Raw genomic sequence first — 23804 nt, forward strand, 5'->3', positions numbered from 1 at the left:
TGCAGGAGCTGGCCAAATAATGGATAAGACATTTGGAACAAAGCAAGAGTGATTCACTGGTACTTCCCCAACATGGAAGGGGATAAGCCCCATTTACAGATTTGATTCCCCTGGAGCAGAGACAAGAGTGAGAGAAAAGGAGTGAATGATTCTGGAGTACCTGTCAAGACTTCAATAGAGAGAGGGGCCGTGCTGAAGTCCTGAGTGACCCCTCGGATGGTGACATGATAGCGAGTGGCCGCTTTGAGCCCAGGCAGGTCCACTGACCTCAGTCCTCCAGGGACTGTGACGTTCTGGACAGGCTGAGTCGTGTCAGCCTCTAGCACCTGAATGAAAAAGTTCTGATAGGCCCCTTCTGGAGCAGTCCAGTTGAGCTTGAGGGCATCCCAGCCCACCTCAGCGACAGAGACTTCTCCCAAATCGGGAGTTTTCCCTAGAGAAGGACAGAGAAGGGGTTTAAACTGCATTGTGAGATCTACGGAGTCCTGAACACAAACAGGCTTCATTCATATCCCCTGAAAACACGACTTTCTTAAGACAAACATGCACCATGCAAGTTTCTAAGCTTTAGAAAGAGCAGAAGAAAGGTGGAGGGGAGTATTTGTTTTCTTAGATTATGGAGAAATTGTCCTAAATTTCAGGGAATTCAGGAATCAATTCTCTGGCTAGTTTCCTTTTGGCTGCAGCCCTTAGTCAGCCCTAATGTAGAGTCACCATGCCTGGTTTATGTGGACTGTCCCAGATGATAGACTCCATACAACAGCAATGTGGTACTTATGTGAAATGTTAAGATGGCCTTGGAACTGCGTTACTTGATGGCCTGACTATCCAGCATCAGGCCCCATGGCACTACAGCTTGTGGTGGACACAGCCATTTCAAAATTCATGGCGTGCGATTATCCTTGGTCAGTTTCCTGTTGGGAAAATCAGAAGCTTTAGATATGAAGGTAGAAAGTACCTGTGGAGGCCTCAGCAGAGATCACTGGTGTTTGAGAGCCTCGGGCTACCCCATAGATGGAGACTCTATAAGGAGTGGCAGCCTTGAGACCCGGGATGTCTGCAGCCCGGAGGTTGCCACGTACTGTGAAGTTGTGAGCAGTCTCCACCTTGTTGGCCTCCTGCACCTGAATGACAAAGTACTCATAGGCCAGGTCATCTGCAGTCCAGTTGAGTCTGAGGCCATCCCAGCCAGCCTCAGTCACGGTGAGATTTTCCAGGGAAGGCGCTTGTTCTGAACAATGACAGAGACAAGGTCAATTATATTATTTCTCAAATGCTTGCCCTTTAAGAACGCAACAAATCCATTGGCCAAAGCCAGTAGAGTCTGCGCCAAGCCGCTGTCACTGAATTCCCAGCAGCGCTGTCCTCATAAAATGCAATAAATAGTATGGTACTGATTTTGCCTTTGTACATAGCTGTGTTTTCTCTTGGAAATACATTTTCCTATTGAAAAGTGTTCTAGGAAACTCTAGATAGGTGTTAGTTAGACTCCACACTTCAGTTTCCAGTTGGCAAAGTAGTTTTTATTATAATTTAGCCTCAGCTGGTCTTGGGTCATTGTCCAGCACTCTGTGCTTTGCACCCTTAGATCTGCTTAGGCTTCTCTTTGTGCTGCCTCGACCTCTCCTGAAAGGTCTGATGCAGTTTAGTTTGGACCTTTCAGTTTCTGGGGCTCAGATAAATTTTTTCAAATCACTCCAGTGTAGAGATAATATTACTGCTAAGGCTGAACCAAGACAGCTGACATGCTTTTGAAATGCCATTCCTTATTGGCTAGGACTGGAGAGAGGCAATTTATTAGGCTCTATTATAATTGGATATATCATCTTTGTCTCCAGAACACAGAAATGTGGCAGTCTCTTTTGTCAGAATCTGCCTATGGGGTCATTTGCCTGTGCTAAGTTTAAGTGGACTGTGTGTGACCTGCAGACAAAGATCTCTCTGGAAATGGATCCTGAAATTGGGAGGGTAGGAACTGCCTTTTCTCCTTTGAAAAAACAAGTCATTTTTCCTGTTTACATGGCTGCTGATTTCAAATGAGCCCTACATGACCATGAAAACAGCCTTTTAACTTGGAAAAGCCAGCCTGCAAATTGACAGGGGTCATTCAGTCAGTAGGAAATACCCATTGTGTCTCTAGAATCTATTTAATTTAGTTTTTCCAGTCATCTCATACTACTAATGGTATAATGCTTCAAATTTCTTTTTTAAGTATATTTTTACCTATGGAATATGGGTACATGAACTAGGACAAACTAGTGGGGTACATCTGGCTTGATGCCTAATTTGAGAGTTAGTAGGCTCATACCAACTTTTACATTTGGAAATCATTGATTAAAAAAATTCAAAGAATAATTCACAATGCCTAGAAGTCAAATGAAATTCAAATTTTTGTGCTAGAAATGGAGCTTTAGTGGAACATAGCCACACATTTTCACTTCTACATGGCTGATGGGTGCTTTTGTGTTGAGATATCATGACTGAGTAATTGTCACAGAGACGGCCTGGCCACCAAAGTCTAGAGTATCATGCGTCCTTGTACAGAAAACATTTACTTATGACACCTAACATTGAACTACAGTCTATGTATTCTTCTTTTAACCCAAATTTACGTCTTGGAGCACATGTCCAAGTTCTTAGCCACCCACACATACTCCCTATGAGGGAGATCTCAAACTCAAGGTGATATGTATGGATTTGGGAGACATGAAGAGGGTCAGTTACGTTTAAACCTGTGTGCCCTCGTGAGGCCAGAATCAGGGCCTCCAAACATGATTCAATTTTTGGTGTTGGGATTTAAGCCAGCTCAATTCTCAGTCTGCCTTTCTCAAGTATTCTAAACGTCCTTATGTGAAAAGAGATATAAGGCAAGCTGATACCTAAGCAAAACAAAAAACAAAACACAAAAATCCAAGCTAGCTGCTTCTGTCTCCCACACTCTTCTTCTTAGCTCATTTTCCTCCTTTTCCCCCCTTCTCCTGCTGTCCAAAATCACTAATCAGAAACTTAGCTGGCATTGTGAATTGGCACCATGTTGTGGACGAAGTCACAACCTTTCCTCGCCAGGTGTTTGTCTTAAGCTTGTCTCTCATCATGACATAAATCATATTGTTTCCTAAGAAAAGGATTTTGGATGTGAGGCTGTGTGCAGTACAGGGAGAACTGCCTGATGTAGAGGAGGAGAAGGAGGAAGAAGAGAGGAGAGATTTGGGATCACCACAGGTGAAGCTGTTAGAGCGTCCACAGATACAAAGAGAGGAGGAGCCGCACATTAGAGCGTGCCTCTTCCTGCTGAGACTCCTTTCATTTCTGGACTTCAGGTTTTGTCCGTGTCACTGATGCTCCAACTTGGTGACCCTCACACTGTGCTTTACTTCTGTCAACAGCAGTAGATGTGGTGCTCAGCTTCCATCTAGTTTGGCTATCGATTCCTCCACCTTCCCCCTTTCTCTTCCATAGGTATATCAAGAAAGATCTAAGACTTGCTACCTGTGAGTGGTGTGTGGTCACATCTACAATGGATGCTGTTGGCGGACCACCCCTGACCTGGCTACCAAACACAGACAGGCTCAGATAAGTAAAGAGTGAAACTTCCACTAATAAACTTAGATGAATGACAACTGTGGGAGAAGTGTGTGGGGTGCTCTGACTAAGGATAGTTGAAGTGGGTACTGGACAGCTGTATGTAAGTGCTGACTCTTCATTTCCAATATGAATGATGTATTTATGGCTCAGTGCAGCCTCAGCCAAGGGTTCCCATTGCCTGCTTGCACCCCAGCTTTCCTGGCATCCCATGATGAAAAGGCTATTGTTATTCTCTCACAGCTGTGCTTTGGAATCTACCCTCCGAGCAATGTCAGTGGGGCTAGGAAACCAGAATTTCCAAATCTTGTGTCATCTGTGCTCATAGTTGGCTGAGCAGCTGCAGTGAGGAATTTCTGGCCGTGCCTTTAGCCCTTCAGATTCCCACCATCAGATAGATGGTGGTCACCACTGTTTGGCAGCCTGCTTGCTCTTTGTATTTGTGAGAGAGTGATCCTTTCACAGCAAGGGGAAGGTTCAATGCAAGTCTGAAGACCACAGCAAGGCTGCAAATGGATCCATGCTCATTTTCTAGAGAGAACATACTCGAAATAGAAAGTCTTGACTGACCTGAAACTTTCTGGTGTTTCTCAGTAATTACCAAGAATGGAGCTAAAGCCCCTGAGCGTCCATACTTTGCAGCCGTCCCCATCAGGCCTTAAGCCTCATGTTCTTCTACTTGGGCACACAGCCTGGCCAAGCTTATTTCATGACTATGTAGCATCTTATGATTCTGAGCCTCGCAGATCAGATGCTGTTCTACCTTTTGGCAATGAGACTGCACCTCCCCACACATCCTTCCTTTTGCTCTGTGAGGACTCAGCCAGTAACATCTTTTCTGAGATTCCCCTGACTCTTTGCCCCCTTTGGCCGGTGGGAGATGGGGACCTGCCTCTACCCTCCTCCCTGCCTCTGCCACAGTAGAATGACATCCCCTGAGTTTTGGGTTCATCTTTCTAACTGCAATGCGCTGTTTCTAGTGTCCTTCTCTCCTGAATGTGCCCCTATTCTGTCTGATGCTGCAGGCAATCAGTATATTAAAAAATGAGCACTGATAGGGTAAATATTTGGCTAAACTTTAGTTTGATCCATAGAAAGTCAAAATGGTAAATCAGAGCAAAATGTTCTCTAATACTTGAAACTGTGGTTAGGACCAAAATTTCAGTTTTCTGTCTCCCAAATTCATTCGAGTCACTGGGGTGCCACTAGTGAGTCTTAGGTGGTTGTGGAAATAAGCTTCATGGCCCTTGGCTCCTGCCTATTGTCCTTCCTTATGTCTCTTCCTGATCACAATGAATTCATAGCTTTGGTTTTAGGCTGAGTTTAGTTCATGAGAATGCAAAAGAAGAAAGAGGAGAGGAAAAACTGAGAGAAGGGATGAGAAGACAGGAGAGTTGGGAGGAGGGAGAGGGAGAAGAGAATATAGCTAGCACACACTGATTTTTCTTATATGCTGAAAGGGAGCATGTCTTTTTCCTTACCCCACTCTCTTTATCTTCTCTTTATCTCTCTCCTTCTGTCCCTTCCTCCTTTTATTCTCACTCTTTGTAACAGCCATATTAAACAGACTTAAGGAATTCCTAGGGAATGACTACCCTGCCCCTTTGTCCTGAAGGGTGTTAATCAGCTGCTAAAGCAGAGAAGGACTAAAAGGAGAAAACAAAATGTGGTGATGCTGGCCTCAGGGCAGCTGGATCTCTGCAGATGTTTGTGACACTCAGTCTTGCTTTGGATGTGTTCCAGATACTGCAGGCAGCAGCAGACAAAGGAGACTGTCCCTACATTCTGGCCATGGGTGGGAGGAGGTCAGAGACAATGAGGTGGTTACTGCCCACTCTCAAGACATTAAGTGCCCAAGGAACCTTGGAGCAGCAGCAGGGATGGGTCAGGATGAGTACTTTCACAGAGTGTTCAGTGGATGCCTTTGTTTCAAGGAACACTTGAAGTCTGTGAGACTAGAGAGAATGCTATATGGAAAACTGGGAGAGGAATATAACAAAGGGTCCTAAGGCTTGGGGTGGAGGCAGGCTCAGTGAACAAACAGGGTGATTGTCATGTGATGGCCAAGGACATAAGTAGTGGAAGCTAGGCCAGAGAGTCCAGAGTCTGAAGGGCCACCCAGCCCATGCAAAAGTTATTTGCTCTTTTGATTTCTGGTAGAATAAGCTAGCCATGCAGGTAGAACTATGTGTAGGAAGATTAACCATATTTGCTATATGGTGCATGGAAGAGGCCTACGCTTGGGCCACCGATTCTCCATTTTCTCACAACATCCACAGATTAGAAGTAGTATCTGCCTTTGACTCTAGAGATGCAGGGCTGGCGTTCCTTTCTTCTGCGGGTTGAAATAATGACTCTGGAAAGAGGAGAGAGCAGAGGAGAAGAGGGGAATGGAGGAAGGAGGAGAGCATTTTCTTCCTTCTTACCTTTTTGATTCATTTTTTTATGCCTTGAAACATTGAATAAGCTCATATAAGGCTGAATAATTAAAGTCTGTCTATAAGATCCATCTCTATTCGATTCTATTTCCCTACCTTTGATTAGCTTTTCCTTCCATGCATCTCTGACAGCGTCCGCCACTCATAGCTCAGTGGGAGCACTCTGCACCATTCACAGAATTAACCGCTGAATTCATTTCACAGGGTTAGAGCCTGTTCCTTTGTTTCATAAATTTCTCTATTTTCCTTAAAAAATAACTGATATACAGTGACATGTTCTGATAGGAGACTATCTTTCTCAGAGTTACTTAGAGTTAAAAATAACCAATGACTTGTAGAGAGAAAGGACTGATAAAATCTCTCCAAAGATCCATGGTTTGGAGCAAAGTTTCTTCCTCCATTCTGCTGTCTACAACATGGATGGGATGATACTATTGCAGCAGCTATATTGTGATATTGATGTCATTTTGAGAAGAGGAGCCAAGCCCTAAAAATGGTGCAATAGTAAGGCAGAAGCAAGCTGGATCCTCAACAATTTGAAATTATTATGTACTCTCTTGTACTACCTGGCAGAAGATTCACTTAATGGAGGGACAGACATCCAAGAATTCTGTTGTATTGAGTTGAAGATATTAATAAGTAACACAGGTCCTGTAAGGCATTTCTAAATTGCCCCATTGTCATCCCCTTTAGATTATTGAGGCCCAGCTGGTGACATCTGTGTCATGTAACCAACTAATGACTCCTGATCCTCCTGATCTCTTTCTTCCTTTGTGTTCTCTGATCTTCTCAACTTCTAGTTTTCTCCAAAGACTCCGAGAAGCAGTATGGGAGTCAACCAGGCCATGATGACCACGGGACACATTTTTCCTCTGACACCTTCACAGTGTAGTGTATGTAGTAGCTGCTTATTACATGCTTGCTAATGAAAATGGAAGCGAAGACTATCATGATTGCTGAACCTCAAAGAATCTTGAAAACTTAATAGCTAAAATTGAATGTGTCATTTTTTCATATAGAAAGAATCATTTTCCCCCAGATTCTCTCTTCAATTCCTAAAGAAATGTGATAGGAAGGAAGATTGGTGAGCAGGCTAGCATTGCTGGAAGGGACTCTGGATCAGCCTGGGAGAGCCAGGAACCCCTTCTTGACTCCTGTCAAGAAAGTGAGAAGGGTGCTGAGGCAGGCTTGGGAAACAAGAGCAACTCTCCTGGGCCATCTTGAGGAAAACAAGAGACCTGTAATAAAAAACACTCCAAGGAAGAAGTCCAAACAATGACTCCCAACATCCCAGGCATCTTTAAGGCAATGAAAAGTAAAATTGTCATTATATTAAAGAAGAGAACTAAGGAATTTAAAAGATTCCATGGAGCACACCATTCTAAAAAGAGCAACAAGAGACAAGTCAAACACAGATCCTAATGCTTTGCATTCTCCCAGTCAGAAATGCTTAAAAGTCAGCATTTTTTAATGAGGGAACTTGGTTCAGCTGACTGACAGGAGGAAAAGTCAACCTTCAGGAGAGACAAGGATGCTGCCATTTCAGTGTGGTGGAGTGGGCTTCTTGAGGAGAGAAAGGAGCAGGTTTCTCCCCTGGGCATCACATTCCAGACCAGCCAGCTGATGCAAAGCTCTGCCACCCAGAGTCAGCAGAGGGCTTGGGGGATTTCAGGGTCACCTACCTGTGGATGCCTTCACACGTGCAGGCTTGCTCTTGTGCCTGCCCTTCTCGGCAGTGAGGAGGAGAGTGTATTCTTGCCCTGGCTCCAGATCTGTCAGGACATGGGAGGTAGCATCCTTTGGCAACTGGACCTCTATCGACTGGCCTGTGGGGAGGCTGTAGTTGAGGCGGTATCGGTCGAACTTGGCCAATGGTGTCTTCCAGAATAGAGTCAGACTGTCCTGTGTGGTTTCAGACACCTGCAAATCCTTGGGTGCATCAATTTCTGGGGAGAGAATCAGGAAGGATCTGCTTTAGGCTGCAAAGAAAATGGCGTTGTGTAGCTGCAAGATAGTCACCTGATCAACCTTTTATAGACGGGTGCCATTACATACTACCTTTTGGGACTTGGAGGAAAATTAAAATGTAGTTGTTTATCCAAACTATGAGGTACTACTTAACAAAGTATTTCCAAGAGACAGACTCTTGGTCTCAAGAAAGGACAAAAGCCAGTTTCAAAATATGACATGCTATTTTGTTATGGACTGTAGACTGTGTCCCCTTAAAACCAATATATTGAAACCTAATGCCCAAAAGGATGCTATTCAGATGTGAGGATCATCATAAGGCCCCATGGATAGGTTCAGTGGCCTAACCACAGAGACCTCAGAAAGACTCCAGTCCATTCTGTCATCTGAAGACACAGCAAAGACAGCAAACACAGACATCTCAATGGACAAGACAGAGTGCCTTCAACAGGCACTGAATTTTCTGGCCCTTTTTAGCTTTTCTTCTTAGCACCAAGACTGTGAGAAAGAGATCATTTTCTTTATAAAGCCACCTGGTCTAAGGCATTTTGTTGCTGCAGCCCAAATGGACTGATACATCCCACTTACAGTTTTGGTTGTGAGCCCATCTTTTAAGGACTAAGTAATCTCTCCAGCCCCATTCTACTGATTTAATGTCTGTGAAATGGTGAAATTATAGCTGTGATGGAGGATGCTAATAGAATTCCCAGGGATATGCAGAAAGGGCAAGAGGAAAGAGGCTATTGTGGGATAGTCCAACATGGATACTCAGGATGCAATGCAATGATTCTGAGTCTCTGTTGTCCATGTTTTTACAAACCTACATGTTATGTGATATCCAGGACTAACACACGCACACACACACACACACCGTGTATGCGACAATGCTGAAATCTAAAGCCAAAAGTTTATATCCAATAATAGAATTATCCTTCATTTATGCAGTCTATTACTTGGAGAGGAACCAAGTGAAGGGTTCAGAAGTGTCTTTGAATAATATCTCATTAATTGCATATAAATTGTCTTATGCACACATATGAATATGTTATAAATATACATAAATAAAGACGGTGCATATAAATGCACAGCACTAGACTTTGCATCCCAAGGAAGCCCAACCAAGTCTGATCTACATCTCACATACACCCCCAACCCCTCCTCCCCTCACAGTGCCAGGAGAGGTCCAGTGGAAGCTGGTGGGAGACAGAGGGGAAGTTTTCTTTGCAAAATACGGATTTTTCAGAAAAACACTTTAGGAAAGAAGCAATGGTTCCCAACACTTTAGCCCTTGCTTCTTGCTGGTTTTTATCCAGGGTTGGCACTATAGGATACAATGGGAACCCTGGGGCTGCACTGTCTATATGGCTATTTGGCTATTTGCCCGATGGAGGTATTTTCTCAAGTGCTAAGGGTAAACCTTCGTATGTGTACCAATTAAACTGGCTTATTTTAAAATGGTAGGTTGGCAAAATAAAAATGTAGGCATTTTTATGAGGTATGATTCCAATTTTTCTTTCAAATTTCTTTTTTTTCCCTTTCTTCTATAGAGCATTGTGTTAGGGTAGTTCCCTTGAGCTCCTTGGTACTAGAGACCCCTTTCTCCCTTGGCTTCCTACTTTTAATTTGTAAGTAAACTTCTCTCATCAGCTCTGTCTTGCCTGTTCAGTCTACTTCAGCAATGGTGGGACTCCCGTGTACCTTACCTGTGGCTGCATTGATGGTTGCTGGATCACTCTCCTTGTCTCCCTTCACAGCAGAAACGCCAACCCCATATTCAGTTCCTGGCCTCAGACCTGAAAGAGAATGTGCAGGTGGGGATCAGTCTAGAAGAGTTCAGGCTCTCAGAGGACTATAAGAGTGACCCCAGACCGGACCTGGCCACTGTGATTTCCTTACGCCCATCCCCTGTTACAAACTAACTTGAAGCATTTACAGTGGGAGGAATGGCTAGAACCTGATCTCTGGCAGGTTGGAAAACAGGGGCACATGGCAGCAGGCTCCCATCCTTCTGGTCAGAGCTCACCTGTGAGAGTGGTTTTGGTTGTGGCTTGCTGGCTCTTTGGAACATCAGCTTCAGCATGGTCACCTCCTGAGATAGGTGCGTACTTAATTCTGTAACTGTCGATGTCCGCTTTGACATTCCGCCATTCCAGGGTGATGCTGCTGTCTGTCTGGGAGACACGGCGAAGATTCTTGGGCGCATCCAGGCCTGTTTAGGAAGAGAAAGGAAGATTGGCATTATGCCAGGCACCAGGAGAGTAGGAGATTTGACATTTCTATCAGAGATTCAAAAGGCACCTGCCAGTGGATGGGAATGTTAGAATCTTCCCCCTCCCAGCTCCTGTCCTGGTAGCTGATACATGAATTTAAACAAAGAACACAGGCCTGACTCATTTCTTAATGATTGATATATGGCATTTTTAATCAGCGGCATTTTTTAAACTTTTTTTTGTGTGTCTGAAGAACAATACAAAGCTCCCAAAATAAGCCTGTGAGTGTGAAAACTGCTCTGTTGAGTCAGTGTACTCTCAGTAACTTAGTGCTGACCACCTGCTTCTTACTAAGCTCCTATAAAGTGTGTACAGAATGAATGCTTGGCATTTGGACACCTCTGAAGTAATGCCATTTGCCAAGGTGTCAGGCAAATGCCTTTACCCACTGAGCCACTACATTTTAACCAGGAATTTGTCTGGAGCATCAGACCAGCCCCTCTCTCTTTTCTCTTCTCCACTTCTCACTCCCAGCTCTGTCTCTCTCATACATGCACGCATATATGCACGTATGTACATGTGTGCCTGGGTATGTTTTGGAAGGTTATTTAAGCCTTTTTTTTTTTCTTTGAAAAAGTCACCAGTTACAGAGGTGGCCAGGCCCTCTTGCCTGTCTTCAGTGTCACATGAGCCTGGAGGACTCACAGATAGAGGAGGACAGAACTCTCTGTGCTGGTTCTCTGTCTTTTCTGCACCTGTCAGCAGGGCAGGCCTCACCTGTGGTGAAGGTCTCCTTGGCAGGGTTGCTCGACATGTCCACCCTTCGGGAGACAAGGGACACCTCATACTCGGTATCAGGCTTCAGGTTCCCAATGGAATACTGGTTCTCCTCATGTGTGAGGTCAATGGTGGTGCGGTCTCCAGGCACGTCCTTGATGCCATAGGAGAGCTCGATGCTATCAATCTCAGCCAGGGGCTTGAACCAGGTGATCAAGGCTGTGGTGTCTGTGACGTCTCTCACCTCGATCTGGCTGGGGGCATCCAGGCCTGTGACCAGCAAGAGAACAGCAGCTTCAGAGGTCAAGGCCAGGAGCAGGGGCTGAGCATAGGGTGGGGAGTGCTTTGCAGCAGACCATGGTAGGCATTTGATTCATAATGATCCCTTACTTTCTTTTGCCCTAGGGAGTCTCAGTTTCTGTTGGGCAAGCTCCATGAAGAGACTATGGTATCTACCTCGAGGGCTCTTGTGCTCATTTTATAAATAATAAAACAGATGAAGCCTATAAAGCATCTAGAATGGAGCCTGGCACACGGCAGATCCATGGTAGAAGTCCTTCCTTTGCTGGCATCACCATGAGCATCACTGTTAGCAGCTACTGTTCTCATGAACTGAAGAAATTGTGTGTGTGTGTGTGTGTGTGTGTGTGTGTGTGTGTGTGTGTGTGTGTATACAGAGGTCAGAGAACAACCTCAAGTGTCATTCCTCATGGATGCCCACCTATTTTCTTGAGCCCCAGTCTTTCATGGACCCAAAACTCACCTAGTAAGCCAGGTTCTACCTATCTCCAGTTTGCCAGCACTGCAGAACTGGTACTACAGGAGCATACCATCAACCCAGATTTTTAATGAGATGTCAAGTCCTCCTGTTTGCAAGGCAAAGCCTTTACCAGCTGAGTCCTCTCCTCAGCCAAGTCTGATTTCATTAGGCAAAATTTCCTGGATGACAGATAACTTTTCTGTTAGGATTATGGAGGAGATATGAGACAATGGGCTGTCCTGAGGGGTTGAAATGTTTTTACTACATTTATTTGTGTGTGTGTGTGTGTGTGTGTGTGTGTGTGTGTGTGTGTGTCTGTTGCATGTACACACACAACCCATATTTCGAGTTCAGAAGGCAATTTCTGGGGTTTGGTTTTTTCTTCCACCATGTGGGACCTGGAGGTTGAATTCAGGTTATCAGGCTCAGTGATAAACCCCCTTCCCCCAGCTGAGCCACCTTGCCAGCCTCGAAGTTGTTTTTGACAAAAAGAACTAGGGTAGGTAGGAGTCACTGCTATTTCAAGCCTTGCCCCTTATTGTCTCCTCATCCTGGGTGTCCTGTGTGGCCCTGTGAAACTCATTTCCGGTCCCATCTTCCTTGATCCCATGCTTCCTTACCTCTGAGTATTTCCAAGGCTGTTCTTATGTTTCATCTCCTGAGATGGCCCTTCACCAAACCTGTCCTGTCCATCCTTTCAAATGCCACTTATATGTCACAGCCTAGGCAGGAGCCTCGTCCCCTCTGTTGTAACCAGGTATGTGCATCCGCCCTCCTTGTAGCCACTACTGCCCTGAGAGAGTTTTGTGATAGAACCCTTATCTCACTGTCTTGTTAAAGATGTTTATACAGTTTAGATACATTTAAGATTGGGTCATTCCTTTATTCAGAAAATGACGTTTGGCATTTGTGATCCTCAGGTCATCCTGGGCATTTAATATGTTTCTTATTTTTAAAAGCAGTATAGTCTATGCTTTCAGCATCCACCTAAAAAGCACTTTTGAACAGGCAGCTGGTATTCATGCAGAGTATAGGAAGAGGACCAGTTTCTGATATATTATGAGGATGCTTCATGGTTTATTTTTGCAGTCTAAGTGGTTATGTATCAGCTAGTGGTTAATGAATCCACAAAATCATGAGAATGATGTTATATGTGGGCAATGACACTGCCTTGCATTCTTACAGTCACAAGTAAGCCACAAGGCCACTTAAACTGCTAAGGAGGTTGGGTTGTGGCTAAGGATACTGACACCCCCAACTTTGGATCCCTTGAACAGTGAAGACTGACATCACTCTGTGCTGGCCCTGTCTCATGGTTCTGTGCCATCTGTGCCTCATGCTTGTGACAACTTCATGAGAAAGATGCTATGAAGCCATTTTTTCCAAACATTGGATCCAAGACTTAAAGAAGTGGATATTTTAAAGTGATAGAGAATGGTGAGGAAGGAATTTAAACTCAGGACACCACACCCTTTCACTTTCATAGGACAATGGATTTCATCGGCATTTACGTGTCAAAAATGATCACAATAAACCTCCTTGAGATGCCAGAGAGAAAGAATAAAATGCATTTTGCAACAAAAAGTTAAGGTTCTTTAATTCTGGGAAAAAAAAAAATCTCAGAAACTTCTGCAAAAGGAACAGGAAAGTGTGTGTCCATCAATGTTGGTATTTACATGTTCTGGAACTTCCAAGGCTGGGCTTTTGTCCTTCAACAAGCAGGATATAAAGCAGCCAAGACTCAAATTTGGATTAAAGAGCAAATGGCAGGTAAAAGAAATGCCATCTGTCTCTTCAGTGTGCTTTTCTGCAGTGGATAAGCATTTCCTTGATCTCTTCGCTGCCTTGCTGGTGATCTAATGATTTTTTCCTGTCGGTACCTGCCTTGTACCTACCACAGAGAGTTCTTGTCAGGATGATGGAAAACACTTGCTTACGAAGGAGATGGTCCCCTGAATTGGCCCTGAGCTATGCAAAATGTGCAAGCGTCCAAGTGCAAGATGTTCCTTCTTGCCATTCGTCAACAGATTTAAATTTCCCAGCAACCCCCTGCCAACAAGTGTTAATTTCTCAAAGAGCTGGCACATCTGTTCTCTTGAAGAAAATAAGACATTTTTGTACTAAACAGCAAAGCGGGATTGTTTTCTCTATTCTTCCTTTATCTTTTTAAAAAATTGTTTCCTGTTAGGACAATTCCAAATTCACTTTTAGCCCATAGAAGTCTCTAGTTGTGTTAAATCCTATTCCACCCTAAGAATTTCTGTGTGTGTGTGTGTGTGTGTGTGTGTGTGTGTGTGTGTATGTGTATGTGTGTGTGTATATGTGTATGTATGTGTTTGACAATGTGTGTGTGAATTTGTAAGTGTGTATGTGTTTGTGTGTGACATTGTGAAAGTGTATGTGTGTGTATGTGAATATATGAGTTTATGTGTGTATTTACGTGAGTGTGTGTTTGGATATATGTGTATATGTGTGTGAGTTATATGTATTGTATAAATGTGTATGAGTGTGTGTGTATATATTTGTGAAAGAATATGTGTGTGTGTGTGTATGTGTGTGTGTGCACGCGCGCACGTTTGTAGGTCAGGTCAACCTCAGGTATCATTCATTAGAAACCGTCCGCCTCGCTCTTTGAGACAGGGCTCTGGCTAGCCTTGGTCTGACCAGCAAGTCTCAGGGATGCTCCTTTCCCCACTCCTCAGCTCTGGATTACATTATTTGTCTGCATGCCTGGCTTCTTATGTGACTGCTGTGGACTGAACTCGGGTTCTCATGCTTGTGTAGCCAGTGTTCTTCTGACTGAAATATCGCTCTAAGCCCTTCAAGTAAGATTTTCTTTAGGTTTCTATTGAGACATGAAATCAATATTCTGCAACAACCACAGTGTAGTCAAGGCTAGTGGAATAAAGGTTCTAAAAGCAGCAATGCTTAGAGTCATGACCATGACTGTCTGGACTGCATGATGGTAAAGTGATTCACCTTCTCCAAGGCTTAGTCACTACTCTTCATGCACACTACCATGAACACATGGCTCACCTCTGTCATGGGAGACTTAGTATGAGCATTAAATGAGATAATGTGGTAGATGGCTGGTGATAATCTCAATAATGTCTCTTTCTGCACCCACAGTTTCTGAGAATGTGACCTTGAGGAACTTTAGAGAGGAGATATATCTGTTTCTCTGTCTCTCATACTTGGACTGGACTGAGTATTTACTCTGAGAGTAGTGATAGAAATGCCAGTTTGGAGTCTACTCCACAGCCACACCAACATGCCAACACCCCACAGAATAGAAAATCACCATCTTGTTGTGCTTTGCTTTTGTTTTATTGAGACAGTGTCTTACTCTCTAGCTTACACTATCCTGGACTTCACTATGGAGCCTAGGATGGTCTTGAACTCATGTCAATACTCCTGTTTCAGCCAGCAGAGTACTAGGATTACAGGTAACTATCTTGACTGGGGCCATCCTAGGCCAAGCAGTCCCAGTCCATAGAGATACACGAGTGATCCCAGTCAAGGACAAACACCACATAGCCAAGTCTAAGGCGAAACCACAAACCTGCAGAATTACACTTAAGCAAACTCTCACTGATGCGTCTGCTGTGTCAGAGGGCATGCCTTAAGCCAGAAAGCACAATGAGACACAGCTCTATCATGGGTCTCGGGTGATACTCACGGGTTGTGGTCACTTTCTTCAAGCCTGGGCCTCGGGTGTTGTTTTTCACAATGTGCAAAGATATTTCATATTCTTGCCCAGGAGCAAGGCCAGTTTGTCGGTAAGAGGTCTCTGGTCGCCTTAAGCTTTTGGTGATCTCTTCCTCATCTTCTTTATTCTGCAAGATGGAAGCACAGTGCTAAGATTCAGAGGCTGTAACAGCCTTTCATTTACATGCTTTATTTATTTCTGCCTTTTGTTTCACTTATTCATTGGTTGCCCCTTTGTCTCACAGCAGATTGGGAAGTTCAATGCTGAGAATACAAGGATGGGAAGGCTGCTTCTTGAGTTCATTCCTTCCTCCTGCACACACCTGCACTTACCCTGTCAAATGGCATAGAGTGAGAGCCACCACTCAACCTATCCTTCGATAATCCAGTGGTTGACATCAGAGAAGTTGGCAGATTGTCCCGTGGGCTCACAGATAATTGGGAACAGGGCCCAAGTTATGACCAGCAACCTGCTTTAGCTGCTCTTTGGGGCTTTGGGATATCTACTCAAATTTGAGACATCCCAGGAGATACTGTATGGGATAGACTGGCTCTGGTTCTGTTGCCTTCAAATGGAGATTTGAAAGATGGCACCTATAGATGACTTAATTTACATTCATCTGGACTTTCATCCCTAGGTGCTACACTTTTTCACTTACTAATGGTAGGGGAAAATCAACTTCAACTATGTATGTGAACACACAAAGTGATAGTGCCCAGTCTTCCACACAAAGCTAAGGAAGCTGAGTGATACGAATGTCTGGAGGAACTTTTGATGACCCTGTGGATCCTCTATGTCAAACACTCCTCCTCCTTGGAGCTCCTCACCATATTCCGGAAGATGATCTCCCAAGTCTCGAAAGCAATGTCTAGAGGATCCCACTCTACTTCCACGGATGTCTCCTTGATAGATTTGAATTTTAGTCCTTCGGGTGCAGGCAAGTCTGTAAGAAACAGCACAACTGGGATGTAAGGAGGGCATGATCAGTAGAGGCCGTGCAGCTATGGATCCGCTAAACCCATGATGGATAGCTGTCACTTTGAGGCCGATAACCAGATCTGGAGTCTACTTAAAGGTTCTTCTGGCATGCTGTGTATTATGTGAGGAAATATGAAAATCCCTATTATGAGAAATCATATGACTGTCTATTTGCAGTGTCATATGGTTGAACTAACAAAGCATGCATAGGATTTGGAAGCAGACACAGACCAGCATCTAACTCCCCCACTGATAACATTGTGACTTTCGACAAGGTTTACACAAAGCGCTGAGATCATTCATTTCTTTTCCTGGGAGAAGGTGGTAACTAACTGTGTCTGCCTTGGGAATGAACCAAAGACTGAGTGATACGTTCCGTGAAGTCTGCTGGCCTGGCTCTTGGCATGCAGTGTACAGTCAGTAAGGAGAGGCTGATGCTGTTATTACTAAGCAAGTAAGGGCCAGTTTCTAGCCACAGCTTGCTTTTCGGGCATGAAAGTAATTGCACCAATGTGAGACTCTTACAAGAACAACTTGAAACAGACAGTGAATTTGGTAGAACATAACTCCATATAATGATGCTAAGATGGCTAAGTCTACTCTTCCAAGACTGCCCAGGTTAAAGCCCAACTCCATCTTTGTTAGCTGTGGGGTTTGAGATGAGATAATAAACTATTTAGTCTCAGTTTCCTCATAAACGAATACTTTTATCTCATTGGGTGAAGTTTGTTAGTATCTATTGAGCACTAAAACAAAGTGTGTATAGTGCTACAGAGCTAGGCCAAGGCCTGGTGGGTCTATACAGAATCCCTTGACTACTCACAGGTGGCAACCCTGGCACTGACAGGGATGCTCCTCTTGTTCTCCAAGATGGCGAACACACGGATGAAGTACTCCACTCCTGGCTCCAGCTCCCTGATGGTAGTGGACGTCTGGTCCCCAGGCACACGGAACTGCATCTCCAGGCCATCAGCATGGGTGGGTGTGTACATAATGAGATACTCAGTGACCCGCATCTCATTGTCCCATGCCAGGTTTACAGTCTCTTCTGTTACTTCTGTCACAATAAGGTCTTTGGGAGGGGACACTGGGAAGAAGAAGAAAGGATATTGAGGGTCAAGAGAATACCTCTAGTGCCCTATGGGTTTAACTCCCTTGACAAGTCTCTTCTATTGTTTGCAATAGAGACTTGAGGTTGTCTCTTCTTCACGTTGCTCCTAACATTCCGGACTCAGCCAGAACCCTGCTATGATTAATCTTTTCTTTTTAGTGTTCTTCAAACCTAGGGTCCTGTGCATACTAGTGGTAGAGAGATTATGCACTTTTGCTCTTGCAGAGGACCAGGATTTCATTTCCATCACCCACATGGTGGCTCACAATTGCCCATAACTCCAGTCCCAGGGGGTCTGATGCTCTCTTTTAACATCTTCACGTACAGGCTCACCTATGGTGCATATACATACATGTAAGACAAACACTAATACCTATAAAATAAAATAAACAAATCTAAAATAATATTTAAAGGGGTTCTGTCACGTTTCCTGTAACCAAATTCCCCTCCTCTATTTCTTAAACTTGAGATCCCGTATCTCAGCTTCTGTAGTGGCTGGGTTTGTAGACCTTTGACATCAGAAGTAGCTTTGTAATCCATTAGTCCATTGTCTTCCTGCTGAAATCCCTGGCCTAGAGTTTTGCTTTCAACTCTGCATGTGACCTGGTTCCTCCCACTTCTCCACTTTCTGGGTCCTACCCCAGACTTAGACCATGGGTACAGGAAAGCATTATCTCAGCCTGCCCTCCTGTGAGTAGTCTTAAAAGGTTCATCTAGCCAGACTCTTCTGTTCCCTAGATGTGAGTGAGGCCAAGAGGTTTTCCTGCAGTTGTCTTCATCAGGTTTGGGGCTCACATTTCTTTGCTAAGCCTGTGCAACTCTACCATACTAAACACTTGGGCTATTTATTTGTTCCTATATACCTTTGGAAGATGTTCTCAATCATGATATGCAGATGAGAGAAATAGAGAAGACTGTCTTTGAACATGAGTGTCTTTGTTCTTTACTGTGTTTTCATTTAGTCAATGTTTCCTGAATAATACTTTATCTCTCTGCTTGTGCTAACTGCTGGGAACAGTGTTCCTTTGGGAGATGCTCACAGACCTTGGATAAAGCTAGCACCAAAAGAAAACGTAAGGGACAGGTCTAGTTCCCAGGTAACCAGCAAACTGCATTAATAACTTCACCTTATTTAACCGCAATGTCTATTCAGTCCAGCTGAATTATCATTTCCCTTCAAATGGAAGAAGTTTGTTTGCTGTTGGTTTAAAGCCAGAGCAGAGAAGGAAAGGAAGCTGATACTTAGAAAAGGGCATTGGATGGTAGACTCAATATAGATGAGGTAGATAGGTTTAAGTATCAGCTCTGAATCCTTTGGACAACAATATCACTTGTTGAGCCTTTGAGTCCAGATTGCCCTGTGCCAAGAGACTGACCACAACCCCTCAAAGGGTCAGAAAAAGAGTGTGTGTTTAACAGAAATGCACTAACAGGATGCATTAAAAAATTGGTGTGTTGATAAATCCAAAGATTGTTCTCTGATAGGCATCCGGGATGTACATCATCAGGACCACCTGATGCCAGCTTGCTGATACTCACCCTCAGAGCAGTCTTCGCCCATGTAGCCTTCATTGCAGATGCAGCGGCCTGAAACACATTGTCCCAGATTGCTGCAGTCACTGGGGCAGGAGCGTTGCCCACAGTCCAGGCCTGTGAAGCCTTCATGACAGATGCACTGGCCGTCCTCACAGCGGCCTTGGCCGTGGCAGTCACTGGGGCACCTTTGCTCTTTACAGTCTTTGCCAGTGAAGCCCTCATGGCAGATGCACTGGCCATTCACACAGCGGCCATGACCATGGCAGTCATTGGGGCAGGAGAGCTCAGCACAGTCAGGACCGGTGAAGCCATCCTCACATATGCATTGTCCAGCTACACAGTGGCCCCGCTGGCTGCAGTCCCGGGGACAGCGTCGGTCTCTGCAGTCTTCCCCAGTGTGGTCATCATCACAGACGCACATGCCGTTCACACAGCGGCCGTGGCCGTGGCAGTCATTGGGACAGCTCATCTCACTACAGTCAAAGCCCTTGAAGCCTTGTTCACATATGCACTTGCCCTGTACACAAAGGCCCCGGTTGTGGCAGTCATTCGGGCATCGCTGCTGGCTGCAGTCTTCTCCAGCGTAGCCCTCATCACACACACACTGCCCATTGACGCAGCGACCGTGCCCACTGCAGCCGTTGGGGCACTGTAGGTCCCCACAGTCGGCCCCTGTGAACCCATCATCACACTCACACTGCCCATTGAGGCAGCGGCCACGGTGGTGGCAATCTGCAGGACACCGCTTTTCACTGCAGTCTGCACCGGCAAAGCCCTCGTCGCAAACACACTGTCCCTCCTCGCACTGGCCATGGCCCTGGCAGTTGTTGGGGCAGGTGAGCTCACCGCAGTCTTCGCCCGTGAAACCTTCCTCACAGTAGCAGGTGCCGTTGACACAGCGGCCGCGGTCGAAGCAGTCATTGGGGCAGATGAGCTCACTGCAGTCCTCACCTGTGAAGCCCTCATCACACACGCACTCGTTCTCTACGCACCGCCCACGGTTGTAGCAGTTGTTGAGGCACAGGGGCTCATTGCAATCATCACCAGCAAAGCCATCCTTGCACACACACTGGCCGTCCACACACATCCCATGTTCCTCACTGCAGGGCACCGGGCAGACTTCTAGGCCACAGTCAACCCCGGCATAGCCTTCAAAGCACACACAGACTCCGTTCACACACCTGCCCTGGTCGTTGCAGTCATTGGGACAGGCCAGCTGGCTGCAGTCCTCACCCGTGAAACCCTGGTCACAGACACACTGTCCGTCAAGGCACTGGCCTCGGAGGTTACAGTTTCCGGGACATTCGGGCTCAGAGCAGTTGGGGCCTTTCCAGCCTGGTTCACAGACACAGCCACATCCTTCGGCGCTGAAGTTTCCTCGGCCACTGCAGAAGGGCCTAGAGTCCAGACGGCCTGCAGGGAAGATAACAGGTACTTAGCAGAGTTCCACCAGAGAAGTTTCTTGATCACATGAAAAACCCTAACCCAAATTCAGCTTCATGTTTAGGCATCAACTGGCTTGGAGAGCAGGTGCTCAGTGGAGAAAATAAGAAGGAATTCACATTCAATCTACACTATCATTAAACCTACTGTGTCTTTTTGCTTGCATTTCCTCCCAAGGGGGTTGACAGCTAGAAAACAAATTGGTTTATTAATAAAGATAAACTTATTAAAATTGCCTTAGAAGCCTAGCATCTCACAGCACTCCTTGCATACAGCAGTCAGGTCCATTCTTGAAATAGTTAATCAATTTCCCTTCTGATAGCATTTTCTTTTTTATTTTATTTTCTTTTTTTTTTTTTTTTTTTTTTTTTTTTTTTTTTTTTTTTTTTTTTTTTTTTTTTTTGGTTTTTCGAGACAGGGTTTCTCTGCGTAGCTTTGCGCCTTTCCTGGAGCTCACTTGGTACCCCAGGCTGGCCTCGAACTCACAGAGATCCGCCTGGCTCTGCCTCCCGAGTGCTGGGATTAAAGGCGTGCGCTACCACCGCCCGGCAAGCATTTTCTAAGTGGTAGAAACAGATACTCATTTCTGATTTGAAGTTAAAGCTTCTGTAGTTCCATGAACCTTGGTGAATGGAATTAATTAACTCCAAAGCAGCAGAACTCCTGGAATGGATGCACAAGGGCCCAGGATATTCTTCAAGGAGAGTGAAGACACCCAGGCACACCCAAAGTCTATGTCCTTCTTTGTCATCCAGTTATCCTGTGACAGTTGGTCAACTTTTCAAATCCAGTTTTTAGATTTACAGGAGGATGTTAACCCTATCTTAAAGGATTGTTTGGAGGATCATACAAGATAATCACAGTATCGGGTGCATAGAGGTGGCTGTATGTACCAGCCTTGACCAGACCACCTTCACATCATCACACTGTGTTCTATCATATTTGAATACGCTCTTCCCGATTCCCTCAGACGCAGCATCACCCAGACAGAAACATGCATCTGTAAGAACAGAGGATTGTGGAAGATCATGTTAACTCAGCAGGACCCCGAGAATCTCACTGCTCTCCGGGTCTTTGCTTCCCTATTTATACAATGAAGGGATGGGGCTACAGCAGTCTCTTTGAGAAGGTACTCTCGGGAGAAGGAATGGTGGGTTATTCTCAGACATTTTAGGGTAACTAAGAATTAGATTTCAGGGTCAAACATGTTTGACTAAGGTATAATTAAAGTGGGCACTGGAGAGACAACGGCTCAGCATTTCAGAGTACTTGCTGTGTAATCATGAGGAGCAGCATTCAGATCCCAGTGCCCAAGAGCTGTGTGTCTCATTTATGCCGATAATCTCATCTCCTGGGTGAGTAGAGACAAGGGGATCACTGGGGCTTGCTGGTTTCTAACCTAGCTGAGAAAATGAGAACCCTAAGTTCAAGGAGAGATGCTACCTCAAATGAATAGTCAGAGAGTGATAGAGAAGGATTCTCAATGCTCTTCTGGCCTTAGTGCATGTATACAAGAATGCATACCTGTAAACACACACATATGTGCACACAGTCACACACAGACATACACACATGGAAATAGTAAAACCATAAATCTTAATACTTAGATTTGTTTATTTTATTATTTTGTGTGTAGAGTGCTTTGCCTGTATGTGTGTGCATGTACCACTTGTGTGCCTGGTGCACGCTGAGGTTAGAAGAATGTGTCGATCCCCTGAGAGTGGAGTAACAGATGCTGTGAGTGTCCATGTAGGTGATGGGAATGGAACCTGGATCCTCTGGGAGAGCAAATACTCTTAACTGCTGAGCCAACTGTCCATACTAATAAATCTAAAAGATACAATTAAAGTAAAATAGGGCCTTAAGAAGCAGATTTTTTCAAAAGCTGGAAAATTGGTGTGAGAACTATTATTACCATGACTTTTCCAAGAACAGAAGAGAGATGGTTGCACTCTCCGCATTTACTGGACCTCATTTTTTTAAATGAACATTGTGACTGTCTAGTTTCTCAGGAAACTATGGTTAGAAACCACTCATGGATTCTTTTCTGCTCATCATTTTTCCTGTTTGCACAGAAACAGGACAACCAATCCCGGCTCTTACCTTCTGCAGGTTGGAGACAACAGCCTGTACCCATGGTGCACTGCTCCCTTAGAGAAGATACCAGCATCTCCAGCTCCTCCAACCTGCTCAGGAGCTCCTTCACATCTGGAGCTGCAGCACAGCCACAGGCCCGGCGGGGGATGTTGATGCGGTGTGTGAACACAATCTGGTTTTCTCCATCCACTGTGTGTTCCTGGAAGCTTCCACTGGACTCTGGGGTGGGGGTTAGGTCTTTCTCTCCATTCACTGACTCCAGATCCACTGAGCACTGGGAGCCCATGGGCAACTTGATGTTGTAGACGTGGTTGAACACCACTGGCTGATTGTCCTCTGGCAGGGTCATGTTTACCCCACTCTGTCGCTTGTGCCGGATGACTTTCTTGATGACCCCACCTTCAGAAGTGTGGGCAAGCAAAGCTAGAAAGATGCCTGGCAATAGCCAGGTCATGGCCCCCATGGTGGAGGTTGGATTGGCTAGATGTCTTTAGATCTGTAAGCTGTCTTCACTTCTAGTAGGATTTGATATTTAGATGTACTTAATAGAATACTCCTCAATCTTCTTAGAAGAACAATCTATTTAAACAAAGAAAAACAATAGTTATTTGTGTGTACCACTGACGCACACTGTAGAGCAGCTGCAATTCTGGGTAAAGTTTCATTTAATGTCTCAGGTGTCTGAAGCTTTTATATTCCCCCTAGAAGAATCTTGCAAGTTTGAAGGAATGATGTTATGCATTATTCAACTTTCAGAAATGTAAGGTGACGGTAGAGAATAGAAAACCATAGCAAAATGTTAGAATAAGTTGGGCATGGGTTATTTAATTTTCTTCCTTATTTCACTTTTTACTGTGGAAATCAGGGCCAATGGCAGGGTTAAAAGACTGATGTAATGAGAACATTATGTAGAAATCATTCATTGTCTCCCAGTATTGACTAGTCATGCCTTCTGAGGGAATTTTTATGGTGCTGTGAAGGCTTGCACCAGGAGATGTTCAGTGACTCCTGATTGTAATTACTCAGTCTCCAGGCTGAGGTAAGCACTGCTGTTTCTCTAGCATGGGAGACAGAGGGGAAGGCAAAGGACTCAGAGGAGAAATGATGCTTTAATTCCAACTGCTTCTTCCTAGTCACATGGCTCTCACATATTTATTTTATTCTTTTCACCTCAGACCCTCTTCTCCTTGATTTA

The 23804-nt window shown here is 44.8% G+C and overlaps 1 protein-coding gene across 8 annotated transcripts in view; it reads right to left on the reverse strand.

Annotated features, from left to right (window-relative positions):
* Tnc (tenascin C) overlaps positions 1-23804 on the reverse strand; it is a 90437-nt gene that overhangs the window by 42501 nt on the left and 24132 nt on the right. For 4 of the 8 annotated variants that reach the window (XM_076564359.1, XM_076564358.1, XM_076564356.1 and 1 more), the window contains exons 1-11: positions 22616-23170; positions 19073-20482; positions 17246-17509; positions 16272-16387; positions 15415-15571; positions 10976-11245; positions 10012-10197; positions 9692-9781; positions 7703-7966; positions 959-1231; positions 161-433 (exon numbers count right to left, since the gene is read on the reverse strand). In XM_076564359.1, the coding sequence (XP_076420474.1) occupies positions 161-433; positions 959-1231; positions 7703-7966; positions 9692-9781; positions 10012-10197; positions 10976-11245; positions 15415-15571; positions 16272-16387; positions 17246-17509; positions 19073-20482; positions 22616-23072 (3760 nt within the window). In that variant the 5' untranslated portion in view covers positions 23073-23170. Of the gene's footprint in view, positions 1-160; positions 434-958; positions 1232-7702; positions 7967-9691; positions 9782-10011; positions 10198-10975; positions 11246-15414; positions 15572-16271; positions 16388-17245; positions 17510-19072; positions 20483-22615; positions 23189-23804 lie in introns of those variants that run through there. The other 4 variants (XM_006979566.4, XM_076564357.1, XM_015998228.3 and 1 more) reach the window with 4 other exon arrangements.

The sequence above is a fragment of the Peromyscus maniculatus genome, chromosome 2 (genome assembly GCF_049852395.1).
Source record: "Peromyscus maniculatus bairdii isolate BWxNUB_F1_BW_parent chromosome 2, HU_Pman_BW_mat_3.1, whole genome shotgun sequence".
NCBI lineage: Eukaryota > Metazoa > Chordata > Mammalia > Rodentia > Cricetidae > Peromyscus > Peromyscus maniculatus.